The 27,703-nt window shown below is 48.0% G+C and overlaps 2 protein-coding genes across 2 annotated transcripts; one reads left to right on the top strand and one right to left on the bottom strand.

Annotated features, from left to right (window-relative positions):
- The first annotated feature begins 932 nt into the window (after positions 1–932).
- ZNF304 (zinc finger protein 304) lies at positions 933–13,118 on the top strand. Its single transcript, XM_006185260.3, has 3 exons — positions 933–1,398; positions 3,478–3,604; positions 5,395–13,118. Exons 1-3 carry the CDS (start codon positions 1,366–1,368, stop codon positions 7,203–7,205), a joined length of 1,971 nt encoding a protein of 656 aa, XP_006185322.1. The 5' UTR covers positions 933–1,365; the 3' UTR covers positions 7,206–13,118.
- Positions 13,119–22,399: 9,281 nt separating this feature from the next.
- On the bottom strand, positions 22,400–27,680 carry LOC102509101 (zinc finger protein 776-like). The gene is made up of 4 exons (XM_032487625.1): positions 27,081–27,680; positions 25,670–25,711; positions 23,452–23,578; positions 22,400–22,755 (listed from the first exon to the last, which is right to left on the bottom strand). Exons 1-4 carry the CDS (start codon positions 27,189–27,191, stop codon positions 22,565–22,567), a joined length of 471 nt encoding a protein of 156 aa, XP_032343516.1. The 5' UTR covers positions 27,192–27,680; the 3' UTR covers positions 22,400–22,564.
- Positions 27,681–27,703: the final 23 nt, after the last annotated feature.

Genomic DNA, 27,703 nt, shown 5'->3' with positions numbered 1-27,703 from the left:
TGTGTGCGGGGACCATGCACAGTAACCTGCTTTTGCTCCGGGCACCTCAGAAGCAGCCGTTGGGTTTTGGCCTTTTTGTATCTTATTGTTCATAATTTGCCCCCAACTACCGAAGTATGCAGTTATCTTTAGTCCCCTACAGTCTTCTTTGTATTTTATTGCTGGAGAAGACCTTTGTCCAAGTGCAAGCACCACAGTAAAGGCTACCAGCTGCTAGCCTGTCTCAGCTGTCACAACCTTGCGGTAACGATGAATAGCAGCAATAATAGCGTGTGTGTATGTAGCACCGGACCCTGTGCTAAGCACTTTTCATCTCACTTCCCATGAGGTAGGCTGTAGTATTTTCCCATTTTAGTTGCTGCACTTTGGGGGCGGGGAGGCGGTCCTGACTTTTAAGGAGAGTTCCAGTTCTCAAACTTGAGCTAGGGCGCCACCCCAGGGTTTCTGCGTCAGAAGGTGAAGGCTGGATGCAAGCACTTGGATTTTTCAGTCCATTCCTAAGTGATAACCAATTTTGGGTATCAACCAGTTAAAGTTACATTTCATGTTCTTACACGAAGACCGCAGGCACCGCGGGCACGAGACAGGGATACTCTTCGTTCCATTTAAATCCCAAGTCCCAGCTCTCCCAGAAAGGAAGAATACGTCGTCACCTGCTGGAAACGTTGGAGGACGCGGCGCTGTCCCGGGTGACCACGGAAATCCGGGCGCGTCCCCTTTAAGAAGAGCGTTGACACTCCGGGACGCCGTTCCCGCCCCCGACCTTTCTCCCGCTACCGGGGCGAACCGGAAACGAGCCCTCCCCTAGTTGGACGCCAGGCACAAACTCCCTTACCCAGAAGTCTGTGCCCGGCGCATCCGCGCTCCGCCAATGACAGCCCGCAAGATGGGCGTTTCCTGCCACCAGTGCCGACAGAGGCGGGGCTTCCGGCGTCGCCGTTGTGACGTCTTTTGCTAGCGCCGGGACTGTCCACAGTGGCTGGAGAGGCTGGGAGTCCTGGACCGGTCCGCTTTTCACACGGCTCTTCCGAACTGAACAGGGAAGGACAGTAAAAAGGACAGGACCTCCCTCCGCGCCTTTGTCACGATCCATGACCCCCGTCGTGGGACGGGCCGCCTTGCGCGGAGGTGTCCGGCGGGGCTGCGCCCTCCCCGAGGCCTTGGCACCGGCCCTCCGTCCTGGTCCGGCCCCGGAGGCGGCGCCCTGAGTTTTGTGCGCGTTTTCACACGGGGGAACCTGGGGCTCGGAGTGCAACCGTCATTCCGAGGTCGCCCCGCGCAGTGAACGTGTGGTGGTTCGGCTACTCCCGCAGAGCCCGCTCCGTTCCCCAGCTTCTTACGACCGGGTTCTGCTCACTGGATCCCATGGCGGCGGCGGCGCTTATGGACCGGGCTCAGGTGAGCGGAGGGTCTTTCGAGCCCTCACCGACTCAGATGGAGGGGATGGTGTGTCACCGCTTCGCCTTCGTCGCCCTTTCTCTTGAGTATAAAAGGAAGTCATTCACGGCGGATAAATGGCGAGGTTCCCATTCCCAGCGTTGATGGGATGAGGCGTGAAATTTTCCAAGGCACAGGAGCCAGTTGGTACCAATATTGGCGGTGAGAATGAATTAGGAGTGTTCCAGAAACAGGTCTCTCATGTTTGGTGAGAACAGAGAGCTCGCGGTCTGGGATCAGGCCTGGAATGGCAGCCTGAGGAGCCGGGCCTCTGTTCTGGGGGTGGTGGAAGCCACGGCAGGTTTGTAACAGGGAAGGGAGGTGATCTGATTTAGGTATTAACAGGCGGGAGCGTTAACTGGCTGCAGAGTGGAAAGTTTAGGGGAAGCCTTCGGTGGGCAGGGAGACCAGGATGGAGTCTACTGCAACAGACCAGGTGAGTGTGATGGTGAGTGGACCAGAGTGGTGGCAGTGGAGGTTAGAGAAGTGTATGGATTTTGTATATGTCTTTAAAGTAGGACCCAGGGGGATTTTCTGATGAGACACAGTGACATTCTGGGACTCTTCACCTGTCCCTCCCTCTGCACTTGAGCCTGCGGGCCTTAAAGATGGGGTCCTTTCTAGCCCAGCATCCTGCAGCTAGGGCAAAGGTTATATGAAGAGGATCCTACTTCTGGCAATAGACTGAGGACTGGAAGGGTGTATTAGACCCAGGACCAGCATGTGTGAATGCTTGGAGGTAAGATTGAGGTGGGAGTCCTCAAGGAACCACTAGTCTAAATGATGTCTGTCAGGATTCAGACCAGGACCAGGAGTCAGTCAAGAAAGGCAGGCTGAGGGTCTGAGCCTCTGTTCTGAGGACAATGAAAGACATCGAGGATTTGGAGCAGAAGAGAGAGGTGATCTGACTCAGATCTTAACGGGCTCCCTCTGGCTGCCCTCTGGCTGCCCTCTGGCTGAGAACAGAGTGTGTGTGTGAAGGAGGAACCTGCTGTGGTAGTTCACGAAGTGTTGGTAGTGGCTATGGAAATGAGAGAAGTAGGCGGAGTTTGTAGCTGCTTATGTGGGGGGACTGGATTTTCAGATGTGATAGGTAAATGAAAGAAAGGGTCACAGACGACCCCAAGTTTTTTTTGCCTTATATGGAAGGGCGATGGAAATGCATCAGCTGAGATGGGGGGGGGTCAGTGGCAGGAGTGGTTTTCAGTGGCTATATTGGGAGTTAAGCTTTCACCATGTTTAGTTTAAGAAGACCCCCGCGAGACCCCTTAGTTGAGGGTGGAAACAAGTCTTTAGTTCTGGGGAGGGGTTCTGGTTGAAGAGGTTCAAAGTGGTGGCCAGTGTGTGAAGTGGGCTGGAGCTGTGGGTTAAATTGAGGGAGTATCTTGTTATGGTGGCAGTGCCATTAATGAGAAACTGGGGACTAAGGATGGGGTCTTTTGCTTAGGCACCTGGGTGGCAGTGGTGCCTGTCATGAAGACACGTGAGTACTTCCTGGATACTGTGTGCAGAGTGGCTTTGTGGGTAGGGGTGCCTTGGAGGTGCATATGGTGTGGGCCGGAGGTTGTCAGTGGTAATGGGTGGGGGGTCTGAGACAGAAGAAAGTGTGGTTCAGAGTGACGTAGAGGGGAGGGTATAACTCAGGAGTAGAGTGTGTGCTTGGCCTACACAAAGTCCTGGGTTTAATCCCCAGCACCTCCTCTAAAAATAAATGAATAAGTAAACCTAATTACCTCCCCGCAAAAAATTTAAAAGAAAAAGAAAGAGAATGTTAGGAGGAGTGTGATCTAATGCTGACAGAAAAGTGTCTGGTGCCCTTCTTGCCAGACCCATAGCTTACATAGTATCTGTCTGCCCACCTACTTGGCTCTGCTCTGAGCGATCAGGGAGACATGAGGTGAGAACAGGCATTAGTGGTGTCAAGGCTTGTATCGCGCCTGAGTTGGGTGGCGGGGGAGGATAGGGACCAGGGGTGGGTAGGTGAGTGGATAGACTGGGGAGTCCTGTTATCTGTGGGCTCAACTGTCCCCATCATGACAGGGCTATGTGGCCTTCGAGGACGTGTTCCTGTACTTCTCCCGGGAGGAGTGGGAGCTCCTTGAGGAAGCTCAGAGACTCCTGTACCGTGACGTGATGCTGGAGAACTTTGCACTTGTGGCCTCCGTAGGTAAGTCCCTGTTTTAGTTGTCTATTGGTACATGGCAAATTACTCCAACATTTAGTGACTTGAAACAGTAAAAATTTGATATCTCAGTTTCAGTGCACCCTTACAGCTTACCTGGGTGCTTTCGGCTCAGGGTCTCTTGGGAGGTTTCAGTCAAGCTGTCAGCCAAAGCTGTGTTCTCATTTGATGGCCCATCTCAGGAGGAATCCACTTATAAATGCACTCACGTGATAGTTTGCAGGATTTTGTTTCTTGTGGCTTGTTGAACTGTTAGCATTAGTTCCCGGCTGGCTACTGGCCAGAGGTCTCCCTTGGTTCCTCATCATGGTGGCCTTTCTGTAACACACCTCATAACATGGAATTTGCCTTCTCTCTGAGCAAGTGAGCAAGAGAGAATGTCCAGGATGAACACTGGTCTCTTTCTAACCCAACCTTGCAAAAATAACTGCATCATTTTTGCCATATTCTGTTCCTTAGAAACAGGGCATCAGTCCAGCCTACGATCAAGGGAAGAGGTTGATTCAGGGCAGGAATACCAGGAGGTAGGCCTTCCTGGGGGCTGTCTTAGAGGCTGCCTTCCCCAGGCCCTCACACCCGCTCCAGCATCCTTGGGATCTGGTCATTCCCTAGCTCCCCAGGGGCAGCTCTCTCTGTCCAGCCGATCACTGACTCTTTTCTCTCTCTTCTCTGGTTCCCAGAGGAGGTCCCGGGGCTGGGCGCTGGGTAGTGTCTCCTACCCCGCTGGGTAGTCCCAGCACCTGCTGCCCAGAGCCTTTCAGGAGAAGGTTAGGAGTCCAGGGCTCTTTGAGTCCCGTTAGCAGACTCAGCGTGGCTTGGTCCCTTCCAACTTCTGGCCTCATCCCAGAGCTGGCATTTCTTGGGGGCCTGACGATGCCAGGAATTGTAGGTACCGACACAGTCGCTGCTTGTGGAGGTCACAGGGACATTCTGCCAAATTGTCCTTCGAGGTTTGTTGGGTTGTTTGTTTTGACATTTTTTTTTTCCTTCTCTGTGGGATGGGTCTGTCTGGGCCACTCATCTGCCCTGTGTTTTCTTTCCATCTTCCACATCCCGTGTGGTTGTCCACTTGGAGAGGGGCAGAACGCCCCAGGCTAGCCCCAATTCCAGCCACAGAGAGAGAGGCCAGGCAGGGGGGCCTGGGCCGGCCTCGTGGGAGCCGAGAGAGAGCCATCTGAGGGCTGGGTTCATATCGCGCCTTTGGCCCGCTTTGTGTTCCCCGGGTTTTCCTGCCGAGGCCTGGAGCAGCCCCTTACGTCCACTTTTCCTTCCCCGTTCTTGGCACTTGGCCCACTTGACACTTCTGTCCTGTCTTCCAACCCTTGGCGGTTTCCCCACCTCTCGGTTCTCACTCATTCTCCTCTGCTCCGACGTTGGCTATTTTAACGTGTCATAAGCTGTGCACATATCCTTACGTAGCCCTGCGGAACCAGCTACTCACTTACAGTCAGATTTTCCCAGGCCTGGACACACTCTTCTGCACAGAGCTCGCCTGACACCAGCAGCCAAGGCCCTGCTGAAACCCTTTTGTAGAGGGATGAGTTGGAGACCTGGCCTCCACTCCGTGTCTCCACTACACCACCACTGTGTCTTTACCCATCACTAGAGTTCGTCCGTACTGTGATCTTCTGGGGTCCAGGTCCCTGATCCCAGCTCCCTCATCCTGCCAGAAGCCAGGGGACTCCTTCATTGGTGTGTCACACATACCTATGTGATGGAATTGCTGCTTCCCACCAAAGTCACCATGTGCTTCACTAGCATTTCTTTGCTTTCAGGTTGTTGGTGTGAAGCAGACAATGAGGAGGCCCCTACCAAGCAGAGCGTTTTTGTAGAAGGAGTGTCCGAGCTCAGGACTTCTGAGTCCTGTCCATTTTTCCAGAAAGCCCACCCGTGTGAGATATGTGACCCACTCTTGAAAGACATTTTGCACCTGGCTGAACACCAGGGATCGTACCCAGCACAGAAACTGTACACATGGGACCCCTGTGGGAGAGGATCCTTATTCAGTGAAAACCTTTATCAGCACCACACACAATACGGTGGGAAGAAACCCTTCAGAGGGGATGGTGGTGGGGCCTCACTTGGGAAGAGGTGTGCTGTCCACGTGTTAGGGAGACCCTTTACTTGCAGGGAGGAAGGGATGGACTTGCCAGATGGCTCTGGCCTCTTCCAGCACCAGAACATTCACAGTGGAATGAGTCCATGCGGAAGGACTGAGTTCCTGGAGTCTTTTCCGGCCAGCTCCCATCTTGGGCCACACGAGGGAGACCAGGCAGAGCTGATGCTTTTCAACTGCAGTGACAGTGGAAGAGCCCTCCTGAACACCTTCACTTTCCTTGACAACCAGGTAACTCAGACCCCAGTGAGAGCCTTTAGGTGCCTGCCATGTGGAAATCTGTCCAAGGAGAAATCAGCTCTCACTCATAGTGGAGAAACATCACATGTGTGTAAGGAGTGTGGAAAGGCCTTCATTCATCTGTCTCACCTAAAAATGCACCAGAAGTTTCACACTGGAAAAAGACATTACACGTGCAGTGAATGTGGGAAGGTCTTTAGCCGCAAAGATACGCTTGTTCAGCACCAGAGAGTCCACACAGGGGAAAGGTCTTATGACTGCAGTGAGTGTGGGAAAGCCTACAGCAGAAGCTCCCACCTTATTCAGCACCAGAGAATCCACACCGGAGAAAGGCCTTATAAGTGCAGTGAATGTGGAAAAGCCTTCAGCCGCAAAGACACCCTCGTTCAACACCAGAGGTTTCACACTGGAGAGAGGCCTTATGAGTGCAGTGAATGTGGGAAATTCTTTAGCCAGAGCTCCCACCTGATTGAGCACTGGAGAATCCATACAGGGGCAAGGCCTTACGAGTGCATCGAATGTGGGAAGTTCTTTAGCCATAACTCCAGCCTCATTAAACATCGGAGAGTCCACACAGGGGCACGGTCTTATGTGTGCAGCAAATGTGGGAAGGCTTTCGGCTGCAAAGACACACTCGTTCAGCACCAGATAATTCACACTGGATCAAGGCCCTATGAGTGCAGCGAATGTGGAAAGGCCTTCAGCCGTAAAGACACACTTGTTCAGCACCAGAAAATCCACACTGGAGAAAGGCCGTACGAGTGTGGGGAATGTGGAAAATTCTTCAGCCATAGCTCCAACCTTATTGTGCACCAGAGAGTTCACACTGGAGCGAAGCCTTATGAGTGCAGTGAATGTGGGAAATGCTTTAGCCACAACTCCAGCCTCATTCTCCACCAGAGAGTTCACACTGGGGCCAGGCCTTATGTGTGCAGTGAGTGTGGAAAAGCTTACATTAGTAGTTCCCACCTTGTGCAACACAAGAAAGTTCACACTGGAGCCAGACCTTACGAGTGCAGTGAGTGTGGAAAATTCTTTAGCCGCAACTCTAGCCTCATCCTACACCAGAGGGTTCACACTGGAGAAAAGCCTTACGTGTGCAGTGAATGCGGGAAAGCCTACAGCAGAAGCTCCCACCTTGTTCGGCACCAGAAAGTTCACGTGGGGGAGCGGCCTCATGAGTGCAGCAGTTTAGGAGGCCCTCTAGCTGCATCTCTTAAACTTGTTTAACACCCACAGAGTTCACACTAGAGAAAGGCCTTATGAATGCAGAAAATGTGCTGTGTTTTTGTTCAAGATGGTAGGACTGGTGGAGGGTGTAGCTCAGCAGTGGAGCATGTGCTTACTTAGCACACACAAGGTGCTGGGTTCCATCCCCAGTACCTCTGTTAAAATAAAAAAAAAAAATAAGTAAAAGCCCAATTACCTCCCCACTCCCCAAAATAGAAACAAGATTTAAAAAAAAAAAAAAGATAGGACTGACACCAGAGCAAAGCTCTGTGAGGGCCCCGGGGGAAGGAGCCAGGAGCCAACAGGTCAACCTTGTACGTTCGTCCATCCGTCCTGGGGAGACTCCCAATTTGAACACGCAGGTGAGAAGTTTTCATGAGGCGCATTGCACTTTCTGAACTGTCCAGGGCTCTTGACAGTTCCATGACTGCCAGTGCCCGTGGCGGAAGCCTCGCTGCACCAGCTGTTACGTTCTCACGGTGCCTGTCAGTTACGCCAACATGCACGACATTACGCCTGTTCTCTCTCTCCTATTCCCTGGAGAGGATCATGAATATTCTGAGTCCATTGAAGGTCCTCGTTTCCTCCCCCGTGACCAGGTTCTGAGTGACTGTGATCAAGCTCTGGCTGAAAGGATCTGAACTGGATTCTGCTGGGGATTTCCAGACAAGATTTCCCTTCTTCATGGACAGTGTTGACTGTCAGCATGATAGCTGTGACTTGTTTTTCCTGCTTCCAAAGCACTCGACTTTGGAACTACCTGCCCTCTGCTGCTCTGGTTCCTGTAGTGATAAAGGCCTGTCTCTGCCATCCTCACTCTTGGGAGGTCAGCTCACTGTGTATAATGGATTGAGGAAAAATCGGTTTCTGCCAACACAAAGGGAGGAACACCTTTTGTTGGCACCAACCTGATGTGCCTCAAAGGGCACAGTAGGGTGGCAGGGAACAGATTTCAGTCTAGTTTGGCCTGTGTTGCATTGTTGCCCAAGGCTTGCTAGAAAAGACTGAAGAGCTCTGTGCATCTGATCCCATGGCCTGGAAGTCAGGATTTCCTGTGAGCCCAGAGTTCCTTCTGAGGAGGGCGTAGTTGGTGTGAAAGTCTCCAGTGCTTCTGGAAGCAACATGAATCGGGTCCTCTGTTCCTCAGGAGTGTCCCACATGCCCCAGCACTTTGGAGGGATCTCTGTTCCTGGACCTGTATGGGAGCCAGTCCCTGATGTCCAGAACCCCGTAGGCTGGTATCATTGATTGGAAGGTGAAGGACAAGGTGGGAATCACAGCTGGTGTAGAAGCACTGAGGTCACAGAGTTGGGGTGACTGGCTAATGAGAGGATGCGTGTCTGCTCTAAAGCAGGCATCTCTAACTGGGTGATTTCGGCTGTGTGGCATGAAGGTGTACAGAAAGGCTCAGGACCTTCAGGCATCTCGATCTCCTGTGGCCAATGCCACTGTCAGAGTAAATAATCTGAAGATTTGCAGATTCGTGTACCTGCCTGGGCTATTGGCGTAATGGCCATCACTGCCCCGGCTAGAAGCCCAGCACTGACAGAAGAGAGGTCCTTCTCTGAGCCAGCCAGCATGCCTGGTGACTGAAGTGGACGTGGACTTCACTGCTCTCCAGTTTTTACTGATACAGAGGCAGGGCTCACCCTCCCAAATTGTGGGAAGAGGGATATGGTAGAACCAGAGCAGTTGATCGATGGTACTTTTCAGAAGGAGAGGTAGATACGGACTTTTATGGGGAACATTTAGTTCTTAGCAGCTTTATTGAGATATGGTGACATGAAACAAATCTCACATGTGTAAAGTGTGAAACATGTTATGTTTCGGCATGGGTACATGTGGATGAAACCGTCCCCACAATCAAAATGAAGCTATCCAACACAACCAAGAGTCCCTGTGTCCCTTTATAGTCCTTTCCTCCCGTCCTTTCTAAGCTCCATTCCCATAGTTCACAAGTAATAGCAAGCATTTTCTAGAGTTTCACATAAACAGAGTCATGTGGTAGGTAATTTCTGGGGAGCGGGGACTGGTATTTTTCACTAACCATAACTGTTTCAAGATTAACCCATTTGTTGCATGTATCAACAGTTAGCGCATTTGTATCATGGAGTATTATTCCACTGTGTGGGTATGCCACAGCTGGTTTTTTACTCATTCAGCTGTCAGTGGGTATTTGGGTTGTTTCCAATTTTGAGCTGTTACAAATAAAGCTGCTATAAAGATTTGTGTACTGAATAATATTCCATTGTATGGATGTACCACAGTTTGTTTATCCATTCACTGACTGAAGAACATCTTGATTGCTTCCAAGTTTTGGCACTTATGAATAAACCTGCCATATGCATCATCTGTATAGGTTTTGTGTGGAGGTTTTGTTCTAGTGATTTTCAATTCATTTGGGGCCAAGTCAAGGAGCATGGTTTGCTGTGTCATATGATAAGTTTGTTTAGTTTTGTAAGAGACTATCTTCCAAAGTGGCGGTATCATTTTACATTCCCATCAGCAATGGGTGAGAGTTCCTGTTGCTTCATGTCCTCATCAGCATTTGGTGTTCTCAGTGTTTTGGATTTTTACCATTCAAATAGTTGTGTGCTAATAGTTTGCTCTTGTTGCTTTAATTTGCAATTCCCTGATGATGTATGATGAATATCTTGTCATATTCTTGTAACAGTTTCTTTGGCAGAGCAGAGATTTTAAATTTTAGTGAAGTCCAAATTACTGAGCTTTCCTTTGATGGATTGTGTTTTTGGTGTTGTGTCTTAAAAAGTCATTGCCAAACTCAAGATCACCTACATTGTCTTCTGTGTTACCTTCTAGGTGTGTTATAGTTTTGTGATAAAATATTTGTGAAAGGTGTAAGATCTGTGTCTGGGTCACTTTTAAACATGAGGATGTCTAATAGTTCCAGCACTATTTGTTGGAAAGATTATCCTTTCTCCATTGAATCGCCTTTGCTCCCCTTTTAAAAATCAGTTGACTGTATTTGTGTGGGTGTATTTCTAGACCGTCTGTTCCAGTGTTTTCCATTTATTGGGATGATCGTTGTGTGGCTGTTTTTTTTTTTTGTTGCTGCTGTTGTCTTTTATTTATACAGTATATCCCATTAATTGACACCCAGATGTTAAACTAAACTTGCATTTCCCGGGACGGATCCCACTGGATCATGATGTATAGGTTGCTGAGTCCGGTTTCTGACACTTTGTTAATCAGTGTATTTCGCATCTATATAGATGCGCAGTAATAGGTTTGTAGATTTCTTTTCTTGTGATACTGACTTTGCTACCAGAGTAATTCTGAGCTCAGAATAAGTTGGGAAGTGTTTCCTCCTCCTCTCCTTATTTTCTAGAAACATTTTTGAAGGATTAATGATACTTCTTTTTTAAATGTTTGCTAGAATTCCTTAGTGAAGGCATCTAAGTCTGGAATTTTCTTGGCAGAAGATTTTTGATAAAAATAACTTAATGTACCTCTATATAAATTTTCTACTTAAGTCACATTTGATAATTCATGTCTTTCTAGGAATTTGTCTACTTTAACTAGATTTTCTCATTTGGGAGGAGGAGGTTTATAGTATTCCATTATAGCACTGAATTTCTGGAGGCCCAGTAGTGTCTTCATTCTTGATTTTGCTGATTTGTTGTCTTCTTGTCAGCCAACCTAAAATTTTTATTCATCTTTTGAAAGAACTGGCTTTTTTTGGTTTCACTGATTTTTAAAAAAATGTTTTTTCTGTCTCGGTGCGTTTTGTTCTAATCTTTATGGGCCTCCTTTCTCTTCCTTGTTTTAGTGTTGGTTTGGTCTTATTCTCCAGGTTTCTTCACATGGAAGGTTAGGCTGTTGACATTCTTCTCCTTTTGTAATAAGCTGGCTAAAGCCATACATGTCCCTCTAATTATTTAATTTAGCTGTGCACGTCAGCTCTTCGATGTAGCATTTTTATTTGCATCTAGTTCAAAATACTTGTTTTTAACGTTTCCCTTGTAACTTCTCCTTTTACCCATCGGAGATCTGGCGATGTGTGGTTCAGTGTCTCTCCTGATCAGATTTGCAGGGACAGTATCACACAGCAGGACGGATGCTCTTAAGTCTTCAGTCAGTGGCCCAAGTGTTACTGTTGAAATGGAGGAAATCAGTGGGTTGTTTGAAATACCTTCCACTCGGAAGACTGAGCTAAGCCGTTGGTGTTTAATGTAGAAAGAGTAGCCTCCATCCGTACCTACCAGGAATTGTTACCGAATTTAGGTTCGGCTGGTTGCAGCTCAACAGCCAGTACATGAGAGGCAAGTGTTGGTAGAAAGGAAAGTTGCTGTAATCAGAAAAGCCGGCAGTCTGGGGGGTAGGTGGAAGCATATCCCAAGGCTAACTCCGAAGATTCTGCTCAGCCATGACCATTTTTAAAGGGGAAAAGGGGGAAGAATCTCAGTGAATCATCGAGGCAGGAGGTTGGGATCTGCACCATTCTCAGTGGCGTGCAGACTGGCTGACTCTTCAGACGTGATCTTCCCACATGGCCTGCCTGCAGGATTGCTAAGGGGGCTGTTGTGGGTAGAGAACTCATCATTGTTGGGCCATTGACTGAAAACTTGAGAGCGTTTTACCCTCCTGCTCTGTGATACCATCCCTGCAAGTTTGATAGTGAGAGACTTACTAAACCACACATTGCCAAATATCCTATGGGTAAAAGGAGAAATTACAAGGAGATTACAAGGCCCACCAGACCAGAGACTCATACAAGCAACCTGATTCCTGAAACTGTGACTCAGAAACGTCACAAGGTGATGGTTAGCCCTGGCTTCTTTGTTCTTCTCCTTTAAAAGCCCTAACTCAAAGGCCAATGTTGGAGTGGATCTGAGACTTGTCTCCCACTCCCTTGTTTAGCACCCTGCAGGAAACCCTTACTTTACTGCAGACACCCAGTGTCAGCTTGGCTTCTGCACAGCGGGTAGAGTAGGGGAGGAGGTGCTGAGGAGAGAGATCAGAGGATGAGGCGGGAAGACAGCTGGCTGTGGGCAGCAGCCGGAGGACAGAGAGATGGAGGACCTCCTAGGGGATGAGTCTCCTTTGTTGCTGCTGAAGCTTGTCAACTTGCTCGTTAGCTTTGGCCAAAGAATCTTTTAGTGGTGTAATTTTTATTTCAGAATTTAATTTGGAGGCCTCTGCATATTAATAAACAATACTATCCTTTGGGCCTGAGAATTCTTATTTTCAAAGGTACCTTTCAAATGAACCCTTTTGTTCAAATCAGGTGTCCCCCAGAGTGGCCGTTGAAAGTCCAAATCATCCTTGGTATAGTTATGCTGCTCAGAAAGACAGGCCAAGAGTCAGGATTGTAACAGGAATATGAAATACAGGAATTTTTCTTGGGAGAGGAGAGGATTTAGACTGAGACCACCCCAGAGGGCGGGCAGTGGTCAGTAGGAATGTGATGCTTGTGGACCTCAGGCCCCTAACCTGATGGTGGCCATCTCACTGCACAGCCCCACAGTGGTCCCCTGGCATGTGGATGCCAGAGAGAATACTCTCTCTAGATTATAGCCCAGCTCTCAATACAAAAATCTTAAGATGGAAGGAGATCTCATTCGGTTTACTGGTGACCCACAGCAAAGCCTGTCCATGTAGCCTCCAGTCCAGTGAGAACTGCAGACCCGCCTGTCTGTGAGGCTGGCTTGAACAACAGGATTACAGGGCAGTGCCTGTGTTCCACCCCATGATTCAGCTTCTTATGACAAACAACACTTTGACAGCACAGAACAAAACACTAACTCAGAGGACAGCAAAAGGCATGAGAAGGAAGGCCCTGATCGACCAAGGATCACAAACAACTGGGAACTAATAACAAAACCCAAGAGTCAAACTGAGAATGAAAAGCCAGGAAGCTCAGCACAGAGCAGAGTTCAGACCCTCTGCTGATTTACCACATCTTCACGACTCAAGTTGCCCTGAGCAGCAAGGCACAAGGGACTTCTGTGGCTCCTGCCCCTAGTGGAAGGCAGGGCAGACCATGTCTCAGTGGGACCTCCACATAAGCGTAGTAGGCTGTAGCATGGCTTCCACACTGGGCACGTCCAGTTTATCCTGTCCTCTGTCCACTGCACATTGACTAGTATGAACTGGAGGACCGGTGATGCAGCAGTGTGGAAATACCTTACACCTGTTACAGTTTTACCTTTTTAATCTGACTTTCTCTTAAAAATTATTTTTTCACTTGCTTTGTTACTAGTTGAAGAAGTCATATGTCTCTCATGCTTAACTGTTAATAATGTTGGTTTACATCTGTCCATCATTTTCAACACTGAATGAACAATTGCATACCAGACAGAGACCTTGAAGAGGGTTTTCTACCACATTTACTAAATACCCACTCTTCAGGAAATTCATCACAAAATGTACCCTTGGATTTTGGCATTTTTGTGTTCAGTATGCAGAAAAAAACAGATAATACCAACTTCAGCAAGAATAGAAAAATCGCCTTTTCAGTCTCACATCTGTGTCACTGTCTGTCACAAGTCCAGACTCATAACTAAGTGTTGACAGAGGTTGAACTATTGATGGGTTTGCAAATTTGTGAACTAACAATACATTGAACTTGGTATCTGATACCAAAACAAACAGGCAAAAAAGGTGAACTTTCTGTTTGCCTGCAAGGGAGAGTTCTACTTGTCAGACAGTCACCCCCAAAAATGCCGGAGCAACTCTCATGTAAGCTTTGGGGAGGGCGGCACTCAGAAGACGGCAGACTTTCCGAAACGCGCGTACTTAAGGAAGGGTGGGCTTCCAGGTGTTTCTCTGCTCACTATAGTTGACTTGCAGATTTTCAGGAGCCGGGTTGCTGTAGTGAGGCGCTTGCTGATTGGCTGTCACTTAGGGGCTGGGGCTGTCACTGATTGGCTGTCTTTCAGGCCTGCGGTCTGAACACTGATTGGCTGAATTTTAGCAGCTTGGGACTGTCAATCATTTGTTAATGTTCAGAAGCTTGAGTTTCCTGAGGTGAGGCTGTTGCTGACTGGCTGGCGTTCAGAGGCCATCTGAACTTACCTCTAATAGTTTCTTGTTCAAGACTTTGGAATTGGGCTAAAGAACAGTCTTTGCCTTTCCTGTTATGAAAAATTAACTCTTTCACAGTCCCCTTTTTTTCTTCCTTAGCCGAACCCTCAGGAGAGGCTGTAAGGCATTGTCCAGAAGGTTATGGGGATATGTTTATGAACTAATATTCCAACTAAGTGACTCATTGCCAATTACAGTGAGAAAAAATTGCTCCAACTGCTGACTTTTTGTAATGTATTGTAAAAAGCTAAATACAGGATATTTAGTGTGTCCTAAAATGTCAATACAGGCTACAGGTCATGTGTGGTGTGCACAGAACGTGGGCGGTCCTATTCCCAACGTGTGTCATCACCCACTCTTGTACCTGAAACCTGGTTAGCGTTCACTGAACATTTGTGCATCAGTAAACAAACAACAATACAACTTCTCTATTTATTTTTACCTCATTGGCAACTCTTTTTAAATATTATCTTTACCTCTTCTTCCAAGCTGTTAATGCAGAATGTTTTCAAGTATTAAAAGTAATCACATTTTGAACCAAACTCTGAGTGTGGCTGAGATCTCAGCAAGCTCTGAAATCTCAGCTTCATTCTCTGACTTCTCAGACTCAGTGACTGTTGCTCAGACTTCATTGAGATCTTAACTTTTTCCCCCACTGTCACAGATAAATTTCCCTAGAACCATTCCTTGAAAAATGACACATTCCTTGAAAAATGACAAAATTATTATTAATAATGTTTAGTAATATCCATTTAACAGTGTTTTTTCCAGAGATTATCTCAACTCCTTGTGTAGATACTGTTGCTGCAATTCCAGGCGAAATGAAAAACCATTTTCCAGCAAGGGGATGAGATCATGGAATCTCAAACCTTTATGTCAGGGATAAGATGCCCCCTTTTCACACGTGGTCAGATTCTCAGAAAGGCACACACTGTCCTGGCAGAAGATGGCATGTGATAAGTTCCTCTTCTTTTAGAGAGGTTTCACATTCTTAAAGAGCTCTCAGATACGAAGTAATCAGTCTTATCTTAAATAGCAATGTTGTTTGCTGGGTTGGAACACCATCCAACAGGAGAAATGTTTTCCGTGGGAACCAGACACACAACGCCACCCTTTCTGACTACTCTGGTGCCTCCAGACACCCCTTTCCAAGTTCTCCATCGTAAGCCCTGTCTGGGGGCTTTTCCCATTGCGCTTGAGTGAACCTACTGAAACTCATAAAAAGCGAAAGTGTGCATGATGTTTTTGACAAGCAACAAGATAGCTGACAGCTATGAGAGGATGCTGAGTAACATCGCGGTGTGGTGGCTCCCTTTCTGTGCGCAGTCTTTGGAAATATGCTGCGATTCACGGAGTCTGAAATAACAAGTCTGTAAACACTTCTGTAGCTCCTACTAAAACCCTAGACGGCACTCTGAGGAAATCTGGATACAAACCCTTGAAGAGCTAGCAAAGCCCCGCCAGGTTTATGGCCCCAGAACTCCATTTCCCGGAGCCCCTCGCAGTCCTTACTTGGCCTTTATCCACAATGGAAATGACCAGTGTTCTGAGAAAGGGCAGGTAATGCAGGGAGTGGAAACTGTCACTCAGCTAAAAATGCCAGTGTTTCAGTTGAGGGATGGGAGATGGGAGAAGTCTATGGGTTATTTGAAATACCTACCATTTGGTTTGTTTACTCTGAAGGAGAGCTGTGCAGAAGTGCCAGGCTAGGATGACCTGTTGTGCAGCCGACCTCTTGTAAAACTGAATCTCTGTACCCAGTAAACAACTCCCATCCTCCCTCCCCCTAGTCCCTGGAAACCAGCAGTCTGTTCTGCTCTCTGCCCTACGGATTTGACTATTCTAAGGACGTCGTTTAAGTGGAATAGCACAGATGTGTTTTCGGACAAGTGTACTTCACTTACCATAATGTCTTCAAGGGTCACCCATTTTGTAACATAGGTAAGAATTTCTTCCCATTTTAAGGCTGAGTGATAGTTCATTGAAGTATTTATTGTATTTTCTTTATCCACTCATCTCAGTTGACACTTGGGTTGCTTTCACATGTTTTCCATTGTGAATAATGCTGCCATGAATATGAGTTCTATCTCTTCAACCTGCTTTCAATTTTTTAAGGGGCGGTGTGTGACCTAGAGGTAGAGTAGCTGGATCATATGTAACACTATTTAAATTGTTTTTCCCAGGGACCACCATGCTCTTCAATAGTGACTTCACGAGTTTAAATCCCTACCAACATGCACAAGGTTCCACTTTATCCATATCCTTGCCAACACTTCTTGTTTTCTGTTTTTTGATAGCAGCCACCTGGTTCAATTAATTTTTATTAGAAATGTTTCAGGTATGGTTTTTCAGACACTTTAATGTTTTGGCCTTTTTGTAACCTCAGGATTATTTTGGAAAGAGGGACCCCATAGTAACCTTTCTGTATTAGTACAACCAGGTTTTGCCATTCAGGATCCAGCATCTGAGGTTCTAACCGACAGGTATACAAGCTCTCTAAGTCATGTAACTCTGGGTCATATGCACTGTAAATTTTTAAAAAATTCTATAAATACTTGCTGGAACTTACTGGGACTTCAGAAAAATTTTAGATATACTTGTTAATGCAGCCTGGATCCAAGGTTTCATTTCAACAGTTGCTAATGAAAAGAAGCAGAATATACTCTCCAAAGCATAAGGATTATTTGAGCTGAAGGTAACTGGAAAGGAGATAAAAAGAGAAGCTCTCAGCCCTAATCTGTTAGATAGACCAAGAATAAGAAAACTGGGTTTTGTTTTACCTTCACTTATTCCCTCTCTGATGTGCTTCCTTTCTTCACATGTCTGAGTTTCTGACCTGTATCACCTTCCTTCTCTCTAAAGAGCTTTTAACATTGCTCCCAAGGCAGGACTACTGCCAACCAATTCTCTCTCTTTTTTTTTTTTTTTTTCTTTTTTGCTTGTCTGAGAAAATCTTCTTTCTTCTTCACTTTTGAAGGATAATTTTGCAGGGTTAAGAATTCTAGGTTGCTGAACTTTTTTCTCTCAGCACTTTATTTCACTGCACTCTCTTCTTGCTTGCATGGACTCTGAAAAGTTGGGTGTGATTCTTATCTTTGCTCCTCTGTGGGTAAGGTGTTTTCTTCCTCCGACTTTTTCAGGATGTTTTTCTTCATCTTTGATTATCTGTAATTTGAAAATGATATCCCTAGATGTTTTTTTGTTTTAGCATTTTTCCTGCTTGGTATTCTCTGAGCTTCCTGGATCTGTACTCTGACATCTGACGTGAATTGGAGGAAATTCTGTCACTGTGGTTTCAAACATTCTTTCCTTTCTTTCTTTCCTTCTTTCTTCCTTCCTTCTCTTCCTTCCTTCCTTCCTTTCTTTTCCTTTCTTTTCCTTCCTTCCTTCCTCTCTTCCTTCCTTTTTCTTTTTCTTTCTTTCTTTCTTCTCTCTTTCTTTCATTTTTCTTTCTTTCTTTCTTTCCCTTCCTCCCTTCCTTCCTCCCTTCCTTCCTTCCTTCCTTCCTTCCTTCCTTCCTTCCTTCTCCCTCTGGTATTACCATCATGCATCTGCTACACCTTTTCTGTTGTCCTGTAGTTCTTGGACATTCTGTTTTCAGTCTTCTTTGGTTTGCTTGCTTTTCAGTTTTGGCTATTTCTGTTGAGATACCCTCTGGCTCAGAGATGCTTTCCTCAGCCATGTCCAGTCAATATATAATATATATATTTTTAAGTTATAGTCAGTTTACAATGTTGTGTCAGTTTCTGGTGTACAGCATAATGCTTCAGTCATACATGAACACATGTTCATTTTCGTATTCTTTTCACCATAAGTCACTACAAGATATTGAATATAGTTCCCTGTACTGTATACAGTATAAACTTTATCAGATTTTGTGAAAATCCTTTTGTATTTTGAAGTGAAAGACACTCTGCCAGAGTTCAGTAGGTGTTGTGATTCAGTGGGTCTGTAGATGTAACTCTTGGGGCATTTGTGGGAGAGGGCGAGCTGTGAGTCTCTCTACTCTGCCATCTTTGCACCTCCCTCCCCAGTCTGCTCAAACTCATTAAAGACATTCTTCATTTTTGTGTTTTTGATGTCACATTCTTTTCTTAGAATTCCCATCTCACTGCTTATGTTACCCATCTGTTCTTTCTTTTTTAAATAGAAGTCTAGTAAGTTTACAATGTTTTGATTTCTGATGTACAACATAGTGTTTCAATCATGCATATTCATGCATATATTCATTTTCATATTCTTTTTCATTATAGGTTACCGCAAGATATTGAATATAGGTCCCTGTGCGATAGAAGAATCTTGTTATCTCTTTTATATATAGCAGTTAGTATCAGCAAATCTCAAACTCCCAATTTATCCCTTCCCACCACCGCCTTTCCTGCCCTGGTAACCATAAGTTTGTTTTCTGTCTGTGAGTCTGTTTACCCATCTGTTTTGAATGCTGTCTACTTTATCCATCAGAGCTCTTATCATCTGAACCCTTGGTCGGTAATACCGATATCCTTGCCATGTCTTGAGTCTGGTCCTGATGCTTGCAAGTCTCCTCAAATTTTGTTTTTAGCCTTAGTATGTGTTGTAATTCTTTATTTATAGTCAGACATGATGTACTGGGAAAAGGAACTTCTGAAAATATGCCTTTAGCAAAGTGGTGGCAAGTTGTGGGAGGAGGGGAGGCATGCCATAGTACTAGGACTAGGTCTTGATTAGTGAGCCTTTCCCTCTCAACTATGAGTTTCCTACATTCTCCGTAGCTCCACTGCCCCCACCTAGGTGGGACTGGATGGCTAGAGTGGGCTGGAGCTGGGAACTTCCCTTCCCTCACGTCTGTCAGGCTCTGGTTGATGAGCTGCTTCTGAGAGCAGACTTGTTAAGAACAGAACTTTCTGACATATTTCAAAATGGTGCCTTTCTCCCTCTCCCTGGGCACAAGAGCACGTTTCTCTGATACTCACTATGAAGAAACCTCACAAAATCATGGGGATCCTTGAGACTGAGTCCCCCTGGAGTTGTCCTCTCTCAGATGCACTCACACTGACCCTCCAGCCGTTCATCACGCTCAGCTTAGGTTTTCCTGCCCCAGCACTGGGTGTCCTAGGACTGGGCTTCCAGAGGACTGGGCTCAGCTGCTCGGTTCCTGTCATTCTCTGAATTCCCCTGGTGCTCACTCTGATCCGGGGGGCTGTACTCTGCCCCATGACTCTAACAAGACTGGTTGATTTTCCAATATTTTCAGATGTTTACTTGCTGTTAGGATGCAGTGGCAATTTCCAGCTTCTTACATGCCAGAAAACAGAAGTCCTTCCGTCTGCTCCTGTTTTGTTCATTTCTAGGGTCTTGACTTACTTCGTAGTAGGAATCTAAAACTTGTATGTCTAAAATTATCTAAAAATAGGCACATTTAGATAGCGTATCTTCTCTCAGCCCCTCAAATCTCTAAATTTTGACTGTCACGAGCTTTGTGAAACAGAAAGCTTTAAATTTAGACATAATTATCTTAGTCAATTTTGGCATTATTTTGTGCACATTGGGATTTTAAAAATGCAGCCAGGCGGTGGCATCTGTGATTGTTTCCTAGTTCTCACTCCAAAGTGATTGATTTCCTGTTCTATAATGCACGTTGACCTGTATAAATGTTGATTTTCTCAAAAGAGCCACCTTGTTTGAGGATACAAGATAAAAAGAGGAGCTCAAACAAGGAATTCTACCAGCAGACTGCCTACGGTGTTGAACTGTAACTCTTCCCTGGGTCTGTAGCCTTCTGGCCTCGTCTGCAGATTTTGGACTTCCCAGGCCATCACAGTCACGTCAGCTAATTCCTTAAAATATCTCCCTGCTCTGTTTCTCTCTCCACACATGCATGTACACTCAAACACAGTGGTGGTTCTGTCTCTCTGGAGATCCTAATATATCACAAAACTGAACAGTTAAAGGTGGTAGATGATAATTTTTATGTTGCGTGTATTTTACCACAAAAAATGATGAATGCTAAAATGTGCTAACTTTTATGACACAAAGACATAGCTGGAAGACACTACAAGAAAAAAAAGTCAAATAAGAAAAATCTAGAAATATGTGTCAGTGGGAGCTTGTGCACGAGGCAGATGGTTCAAAAATTTTTTAGATAATCATTTCCTATGAAACTGAATTTAAATTTACTTAAACTCCACTTTCCCAATTTAAACAACTTTTTCTCAGAGCGACTATCAGAACGTGCAGCTCTAATACATAACAGCCTCGCTTACTCTTATTTGGTGCCATGCTTTTGCACACACAACATGGATTAAACTAAAACTATACATACGCACTTAGTGAAAGCAACCATACAAGAGTAATTGTAGGATTCCATTTATAAAAAGTTCTAGAAACTACAAACTACAATTTCTACCTAGAGAAGGCAGATTGGCTAGGGAGGGAGACAGTATACAAAGGGGCCAGTGGAGACTATAAGGGACATGTTCATTGTCATGACTTTGCTGGTGGTCCCATTATGCAGACATATGTGAAAATACATTTTACCCTTTTCATAAATGCAGCTTAATGTTCATTATTACCTCAATAAAGCTGCTAATAAAGATTCCATAAAATCTAGATCTCCTGTATAAATATCGTTAACATCTAGCAGAATAGCACTGACCCCACCAGCAGCCCTCCCTGTGTCTCGGGTGGGTGAGCCCTGACTCCTGCTAGAACAGAAGGAAATACCGACAGATGCTTCTCTTCCCACGGGCTAGTGGAAAAGAGATGGAAAATGTATGAATGCAACTTCGCCAAGTGTCCAGAGCAATCAAATTCAGAGACAGGTCCGGTAGGGAGGGAGCAGGAAGAGTTGTTGTTTAGTGGCTTTAGTTTCATTTCTGCAAGATGAGAACTCTGGAGGTGAGCTGCACAAATATATGAATTTTTAAACACACTAACTGTAAAATTAAAAAGATAGAGGGTAAACTTTCTTATATGTATTTTACCACCATCAAAAATGTAAAAACAAACAAACAAAAAGACACTATATTAGAGTTCTTCCTAGGGATAGCTGAGAGCATCCATTTTGCTGAAGTCTTCCCCCATTTGCAGCACTCCCACTGGAGTGAACTTTTTGGTGCTGAATGTGGTGGAAGTGGTGATTGGACATGTGCCCATTTTTGCTGCACTTGTAAGGCCTTTCCCTACTGTGAAATCCCTCATGTGTAATGGGCCTGAGGTTCCACCCAAAGACTTATATCCACTGCACTCAAAAGGCCTTCCTCCAGTGCAAACTCCTGATGTCTAATGAGTGGGAAGCTGTACCAAACAATTTCCCATACTTTCTGTCCTCATATGGTCATAAGGCTGATTCTGAGATCAACTCATAAGGTGCTTCTCCAGCGTCAGGAGCTTGTAGTAGTACCCAAAGAATTTACCATATTCCCTGAACTCGTAAGGTCTTTACCGCCGTGAATTCTCTGCTCAGAGGTTGGAGTTGTATCTAAAGAATTCCCCACATTAAGGGCACTCACACTGGCTTCAGTGTGGACTTTCTGGTGATGAACGAGGTGGGACTTCCTAATGAAGGCCTTCTGACATTTGCTGCACTCATACGGTCTTTCTCCAGTATGGACTTTCTGATGCTCCACAAGAATATGCTTGTGGCTAAAGGCTTTCCCACACTCGCTGCAGTTGTAAGGCCTCTCTCCAGTGTGATTCCTCCAGTGTTTCATGAGGTTGGAGTTGTACCTGAAGAATTCCCCACACAAGCTGCACTCATAAGGCCTTTCTCCGGTGTGAACTCTCTGGTGCTTAGTGAGTGTGGAGTTATACCTAAAGAATTTCCCACATTCATTGCACTTATAAGGCCTTCCCACAGTGTGAGCTCTCCAGTGTCTAAGGAGTGTGGAGACGTACCTGAACGCTTTCCCACATTCACTGCACTCATAAGGCCTTTCTCCATTGTGAAGTCTCTGATGTTTTATGAAGCTGGCATTGTACTTGAAGAATTCCTCGCATTTGCTGCACTCATAAGTCCTTACACCCAGTGTGGATTTTCTGGTGCACAAGTGTCTGTTTTTGCCTGAAGGCCTTCCCACATTGAGCGCACTTGTAATTGCTTTGCCCACTGTCAGTGGCCTCCCTGCCCTCAGTGTTGCTCCGTGGCTTCCCCACACTGTGCGGGGCAAGCTGCCAGATGGGCCCTGTGCTGCCGTGGAACTCCTTCCCGCCTCCGCTGCACGTCCACGTCCTCTCTGCCGTGGGCTCGCTGCTGTTGCTCAGGAGTGAAGCCCTCCCCTCATCTCTTCTGGAAAGGTTGTCTCTCATCTGCCCCTTTTGGTGCTGGGAAAGGTTCACTCCACAAACATACAGCCCTTGATCAGTGTTGTACTCAGGCAAAAGGTCTTTGGAGACTGGGTCACACATCTCACACAGCAGGGCCTTGCTGGTGGACGGACCCAGCTTTGGTGTCCTGACCTCTGACACTCCAACAGAAACACCTTGCTCAGAGGTACCTCCTCACCCTGGGCTCCAGGCCAACAACCTGTAAGCAGAGAAGTTCTGGTGAAGGATGTGACAATCGTGGTGGAAGGGTGGCCCCATCAGAAGGACACACCCAGGACCAGAGCCAGTGAGGGAGGCCTGCTGTGCAGAGATGGCTGGGGTAGCTCCCATGATGAGAGTCCTGATGGACAGGTCAGGACAGCAGGGAGAGGCACTGCCTTAGTCCATTCAGGGTGCAGTAACAAAACACCACAAGTGGCTTATAAACAGCACGAACGTACTTCTCACAGTCCTGGAGGATGGCACCCAGACATCAGTCCACACTCTTCTGGGTCACAGACTTCTCACTGGGCCCTGACACAGTGGAAGGAGCTAGAAAGCTCTGTGGGGTCCCTTTTATAAGGGCATTAACCACATTCATGACAGTTCTGCCCCCATGACCTGAACACCCTCAAAGGCCCCATCTCCTGATACCTTGGGCATGAGGTTTTCAACATACGAATTTCAGCGGTATGCAAACATTCACACAATAACGGGGCCAGGGCTGCTTGAAGAGAGCAATGACTTGTACACACAGCCCAGCCCTGGCCCTGGCCCCGGCCCCAACAACACACGTGCCAGGAAACCAGGACAGGAAGCAGGACCTGTGGTCTCATCACGGGAGGTCGGAAGCGCCCCCGGGAAAAGGGGAAGAACAGAGCCAGCCCAGCACGCGGGGTGAGTGTGGGGACCTTACCCAGGGAGGACAGAAGCGCCAAGTTCTCCGTCATCACAGCATGGTACAGGTGTCTCTGAGCTTCATCAAGGAGGCCCCACTCCTCCTGGGAGAAAAATATGGCCACGTCCTCAAAGACCACACGGCCCTGCCAAAATTGCAAGAGTTTGGCTCGTGAGCAGCTTCTTGCTTTAACTCTGTTTTTGTGGATTCTGTGTTTATCTGTTTGCCATCCGTTAATTACAGGGCTTTAGTACGGGCCACAATTTGTTTATATCTCCCTTGTAACCCAGAGCCCATACCCTGAACCAGCTCCTTAAGGAACTCTCACACAGCACGTCAGTATTTCCCGGCCCTAAATCAGCCAGGCCAGGTACCAGACAGCGAGGGACGGCCCCACACCCCAGGACAGGACAACTGTGCAAACGAGCCATCCCTAAACTTTTCGTCCAACCCTCCCTGCTTCTCCCTGGAAAGCCCAGTAAAGGCTCTGACCACTGGTTTCCCTTTGCTCGTGTTTATGCTCCCAATGAATCGAGTGCTTCCCCACGTGGCCCTGTGCCTCTCCTCTCAGGAAACCGAAGTAATAAAACTGCCCTTCAATGGCACGGGCCTCTCCGTGTCTCCACTCACTCACCTCCACAAGTTACAATCCTCTGGTACAATCACTCATGCACCTCCGTTTCTGGGACCTTCTATCCTCGCCCTACACACCTACCCGGCTCCTGCTCCGCCCAGACGTCCCACCGTCAGCTACACCAGGTCCCGGGCACCAGTGCCAGCTCTCCTCATCACCACTGGTCACCGTGTCCAGCATGTGGAATAGAACACGTGGGGGAGGGAGCGGAAAACCACTGTCCAGGCTGTGGACCTGCCTGCAGTGCCCGGCTCCTCTCTTAGCCGTTTCCCCGGGGTCCCCCATATGTGGACCCTCAGACAACCAAACTCAGACTTGTCCTGGTCCTTAGGTGCCCAGTGCCCAGGCCCAGGACAACCATTCACACTCCTCCTCACCCACATGTCACTTCTAGGCCTGCACCCTCCTCACGACTCTGACCCCTCCACAGTGACAACTCCGCAGACACCCCAGCCCACACCACAGGTACTTCCTTCACTCCTCACAGGGCCCTGTGCACAGGGAACCCAGGCAGGGAATGGCAAAGGCACCCAACCCAGTCCTGCCCTGAACCCCCAAGTCCCTGAGACCAGGGTGGGACTCCAGACCCTGCTTTGAGGGTCTCCCCACCTGGCCCTGCTTCTCCTTCATCCTCAGTCACCCTTCCTGTGTGAGACCTCATGTCCCCTCTGCCCTCCCCCTGGTCTGCATCACACCGGCTGTCCCATGAGCTGCCAGCACCTTCCTCTGTCCTCACCTGAAGCTGAGGTACACTGTTCTCCCCACCCGGCATCTCTCCTTGGGAGCCTCTGGAACCTTTGTGACATGGACAGAAACGGACTCTTCCTCTTCCATTGAAAACCCCTCCAACAGCAGACTTCCTCCATTTTAAGTGATGAAGAATCTGTCCTTCCTAGCAAGGCCGATGACCTGGGTCATCTCTGATTCTTCCCGCTGGCCCACCTCCTTCAGTCCCTCACTCCATTACATAAAACAGGGGCAGCTCCAGTTAAGAACACAATCAGAAACCAGCCACTCCATCGCACCAGCTACCCTGCTGGTGTAGCCACCCCAACACTCACCTGGATCGTGGCAGGAAATCTCCCCCCGATATCCCTGCCTTCAGTCACCCCCACTCCTGGCCGGGGCTTTCTCCCACTTGGCAGTCAGAGGGAGCCTTTTAAAATCTGATCACAGCACCTTCTGCCTCTGCTTCAGACTTTCCCTTCCACACACCCACCTCATTAGAGGCTCAGGACCTCAGGAAATCATTCAGGCCTGATGCCTGTGAACACCTATCCCAGCTCCCCATTCCCACCACATATAACAGAGGCCTGCAGTTCCCTGAATGTCCTGGCTCAGTCTCACCCGTCCCTGTCTGAACACTCTGCATCCTGTAGTCCGGACTCCTGTCACACCCTATCCCACCAGTTGTCAGAAATGGAACTGCTCCATGTCACCTGAGATTAAATACAGGATCCTGGGCCTGGTGAAAGTACATGGTCTTTGGATGGAGGACAGGAAGAAGGGATAGATGTCCTGGGACACTACCTGGTGGCACATATGTCAGGATGACAAAACCATCAGGGTGACAGCTGGGATGGGTGGGACCCATCCACTCACCTGCACAGGGTCCATAAGCATTTCTGCAACTGCTGTGGGTCCCTGGGGAAGAAGGAAGCCATGAGAAATGGGGAACATGGTAGGATCCCTCCCCTGAGCTGGACCACAACCCCTGCCATGCTTGGTTCTCAGCCCGACAGTCTAAGCGCAGTTCCTCAGAAATGCATACTGCCTCTTACCAGCTGGGTGACCCTGGAGAAGGACTGAGCCTCCCTGAGCCTCAGGGAAAGAAAATGCTTATGGGGATGAGAATGCTTCCACCCTCACAGGGCTTGTACTGGTACCTGATGTAAAGGGTCCACACCATTTATCCACTAGGACCGTCCACAGGATCAACAGTTCTGTACGTCTTTTCAGTGCAAATGAAGTGGTAGTTTTGAAATCTGGGGTCTTCATCTTTACTACTTTTTAAGATTTCAGAGGATGTCATAGAAGAAATTTGGCACTGTAAGCAAATACCTAGAGGCTGATCAATGCCAAGCCAATTATGAAGTGTTTGCAGAAATTTAACTGAGTGAATAGGCTAATTTCTAATTGCCTACCTGCGTGTACAAGTTTAGAGGAATATTGGTTAATTCGTGTTTAAGTTAATGAAACTTTTATACATTCTTAAGTTAACGAGTCAGAGAGAGGGGCCGAGCAGGCAGGTCAGCTGTTAGTCCACTCAGCAACCAGGCCCACCCGCTAAACAGTCCTCAGAAGGGAGCTTGCTGGGAGCCCTGGACTGAGGGTGGATCATCCCTCACCCTGAAGGGTGGAGGGGAGGCGGCAGTGTCCTGGTCTAGGACGCAGTGGCTGCACCAGCCCGGCTGCCCTTTCCCTGGTTCCCTCAGGAGTGGCCCTGACCGTGGACCCCACAGCAGCACACGCTGCAGGCCCCACTGAAGGGAAGCTCCTTAGCCCACCCGGGCCTCCCTTTCTACAGACAGGCCAGAATCCCTCCTAGGTCAGCCCTGCTCTCTGCTGGAGGGAGCATCAGGGATGCCAACACCCGCCCCTCAGGTCCTGCCCTCCTACCCTCAGCCCTCCCCTCCCTCACCACAGGGCCATCTCTGGGAACAATCTAAAGGCTCCCTCCCCAATCTGCTCCCCACAGGCTCCCTGGTGGAGTCCACACCCTCCACTCCTTTGATATCTCCAACCTTGCCCCTTTCCTCTCCTTCCAGACTACCAGACTATGTTCACCTACACACATGCCATCTCCATTTGGTGACACGTCCATCTGCATCCATCTCAAGAACGTCACGTCCAAATACACTCATGATCTTCCCCTGGGAACCTGCTCTTTGCATTGACTTTCCCATCTACGTACTTTTTCAGATGTTCAGGCAAAAAAGGTTTGGACGGTGGTTCACGACCTACTTTCGCTTACAACCATATTTTATGCAGCAGAAAATCCCGTTTGCTCCACCTTGATGTTTTTCCAGAATCTCTTCACACTTCCCGCGTCCCGCCGCCTCCCACACTCTCCTGGGGTCCTTGGCGGGGGTCTGCTCACCACGCTCCCTGCCTCCATTCGCATCCTGGGTTTCCCACGTTTAAACTGCTAACTCCGCACACGGTTCTCCCGTCCCCACGCCCTTCACAGCCTCCCACGGATTCCCGCTGCTGGGGCGGCCGTTTCAGGGGACACACCTCCTCCCATCCCCGGGTCCCCGGCGCTGCCCACCGCGTTGCACCCGCGAGCCTCGCACAGGCGGCCCCGGGGGAGCTCCCTCCCGCACCCCTTCCCACCCGCTGGAAGGGCGACCCCTCCAGGGCCGCCCTCTGCTCTGGACACGGGGGTGACCGGCAGGAACTGAGCGGGCGCCCCTCCGTCAGCACCTGGACTCGGGTGGGACTTGGCCGGGTGGGGCCCGAGGACGCAGCACCCCCCCCCCCCCCGAGCCGGGTTCACCCTGGAGCCCCTCTTGCCGCTATTTCACTCCCTCAGCTCGTCGCCCGCCAAGCGACACTGAAGTACTGAACTCGCGAACACCCAAAGAGCCACCAAAAGACCGGAAAGGGCAGCGGAAGTCCCGCCCGCCGACGATG

Source organism: Camelus ferus, chromosome 9, assembly GCF_009834535.1.
Source record: "Camelus ferus isolate YT-003-E chromosome 9, BCGSAC_Cfer_1.0, whole genome shotgun sequence".
Classification (NCBI taxonomy): domain Eukaryota; kingdom Metazoa; phylum Chordata; class Mammalia; order Artiodactyla; family Camelidae; genus Camelus; species Camelus ferus.
Note: the sequence above shows the minus strand (reverse complement) of the source record. Positions and strands in the feature narration are given on the sequence as shown.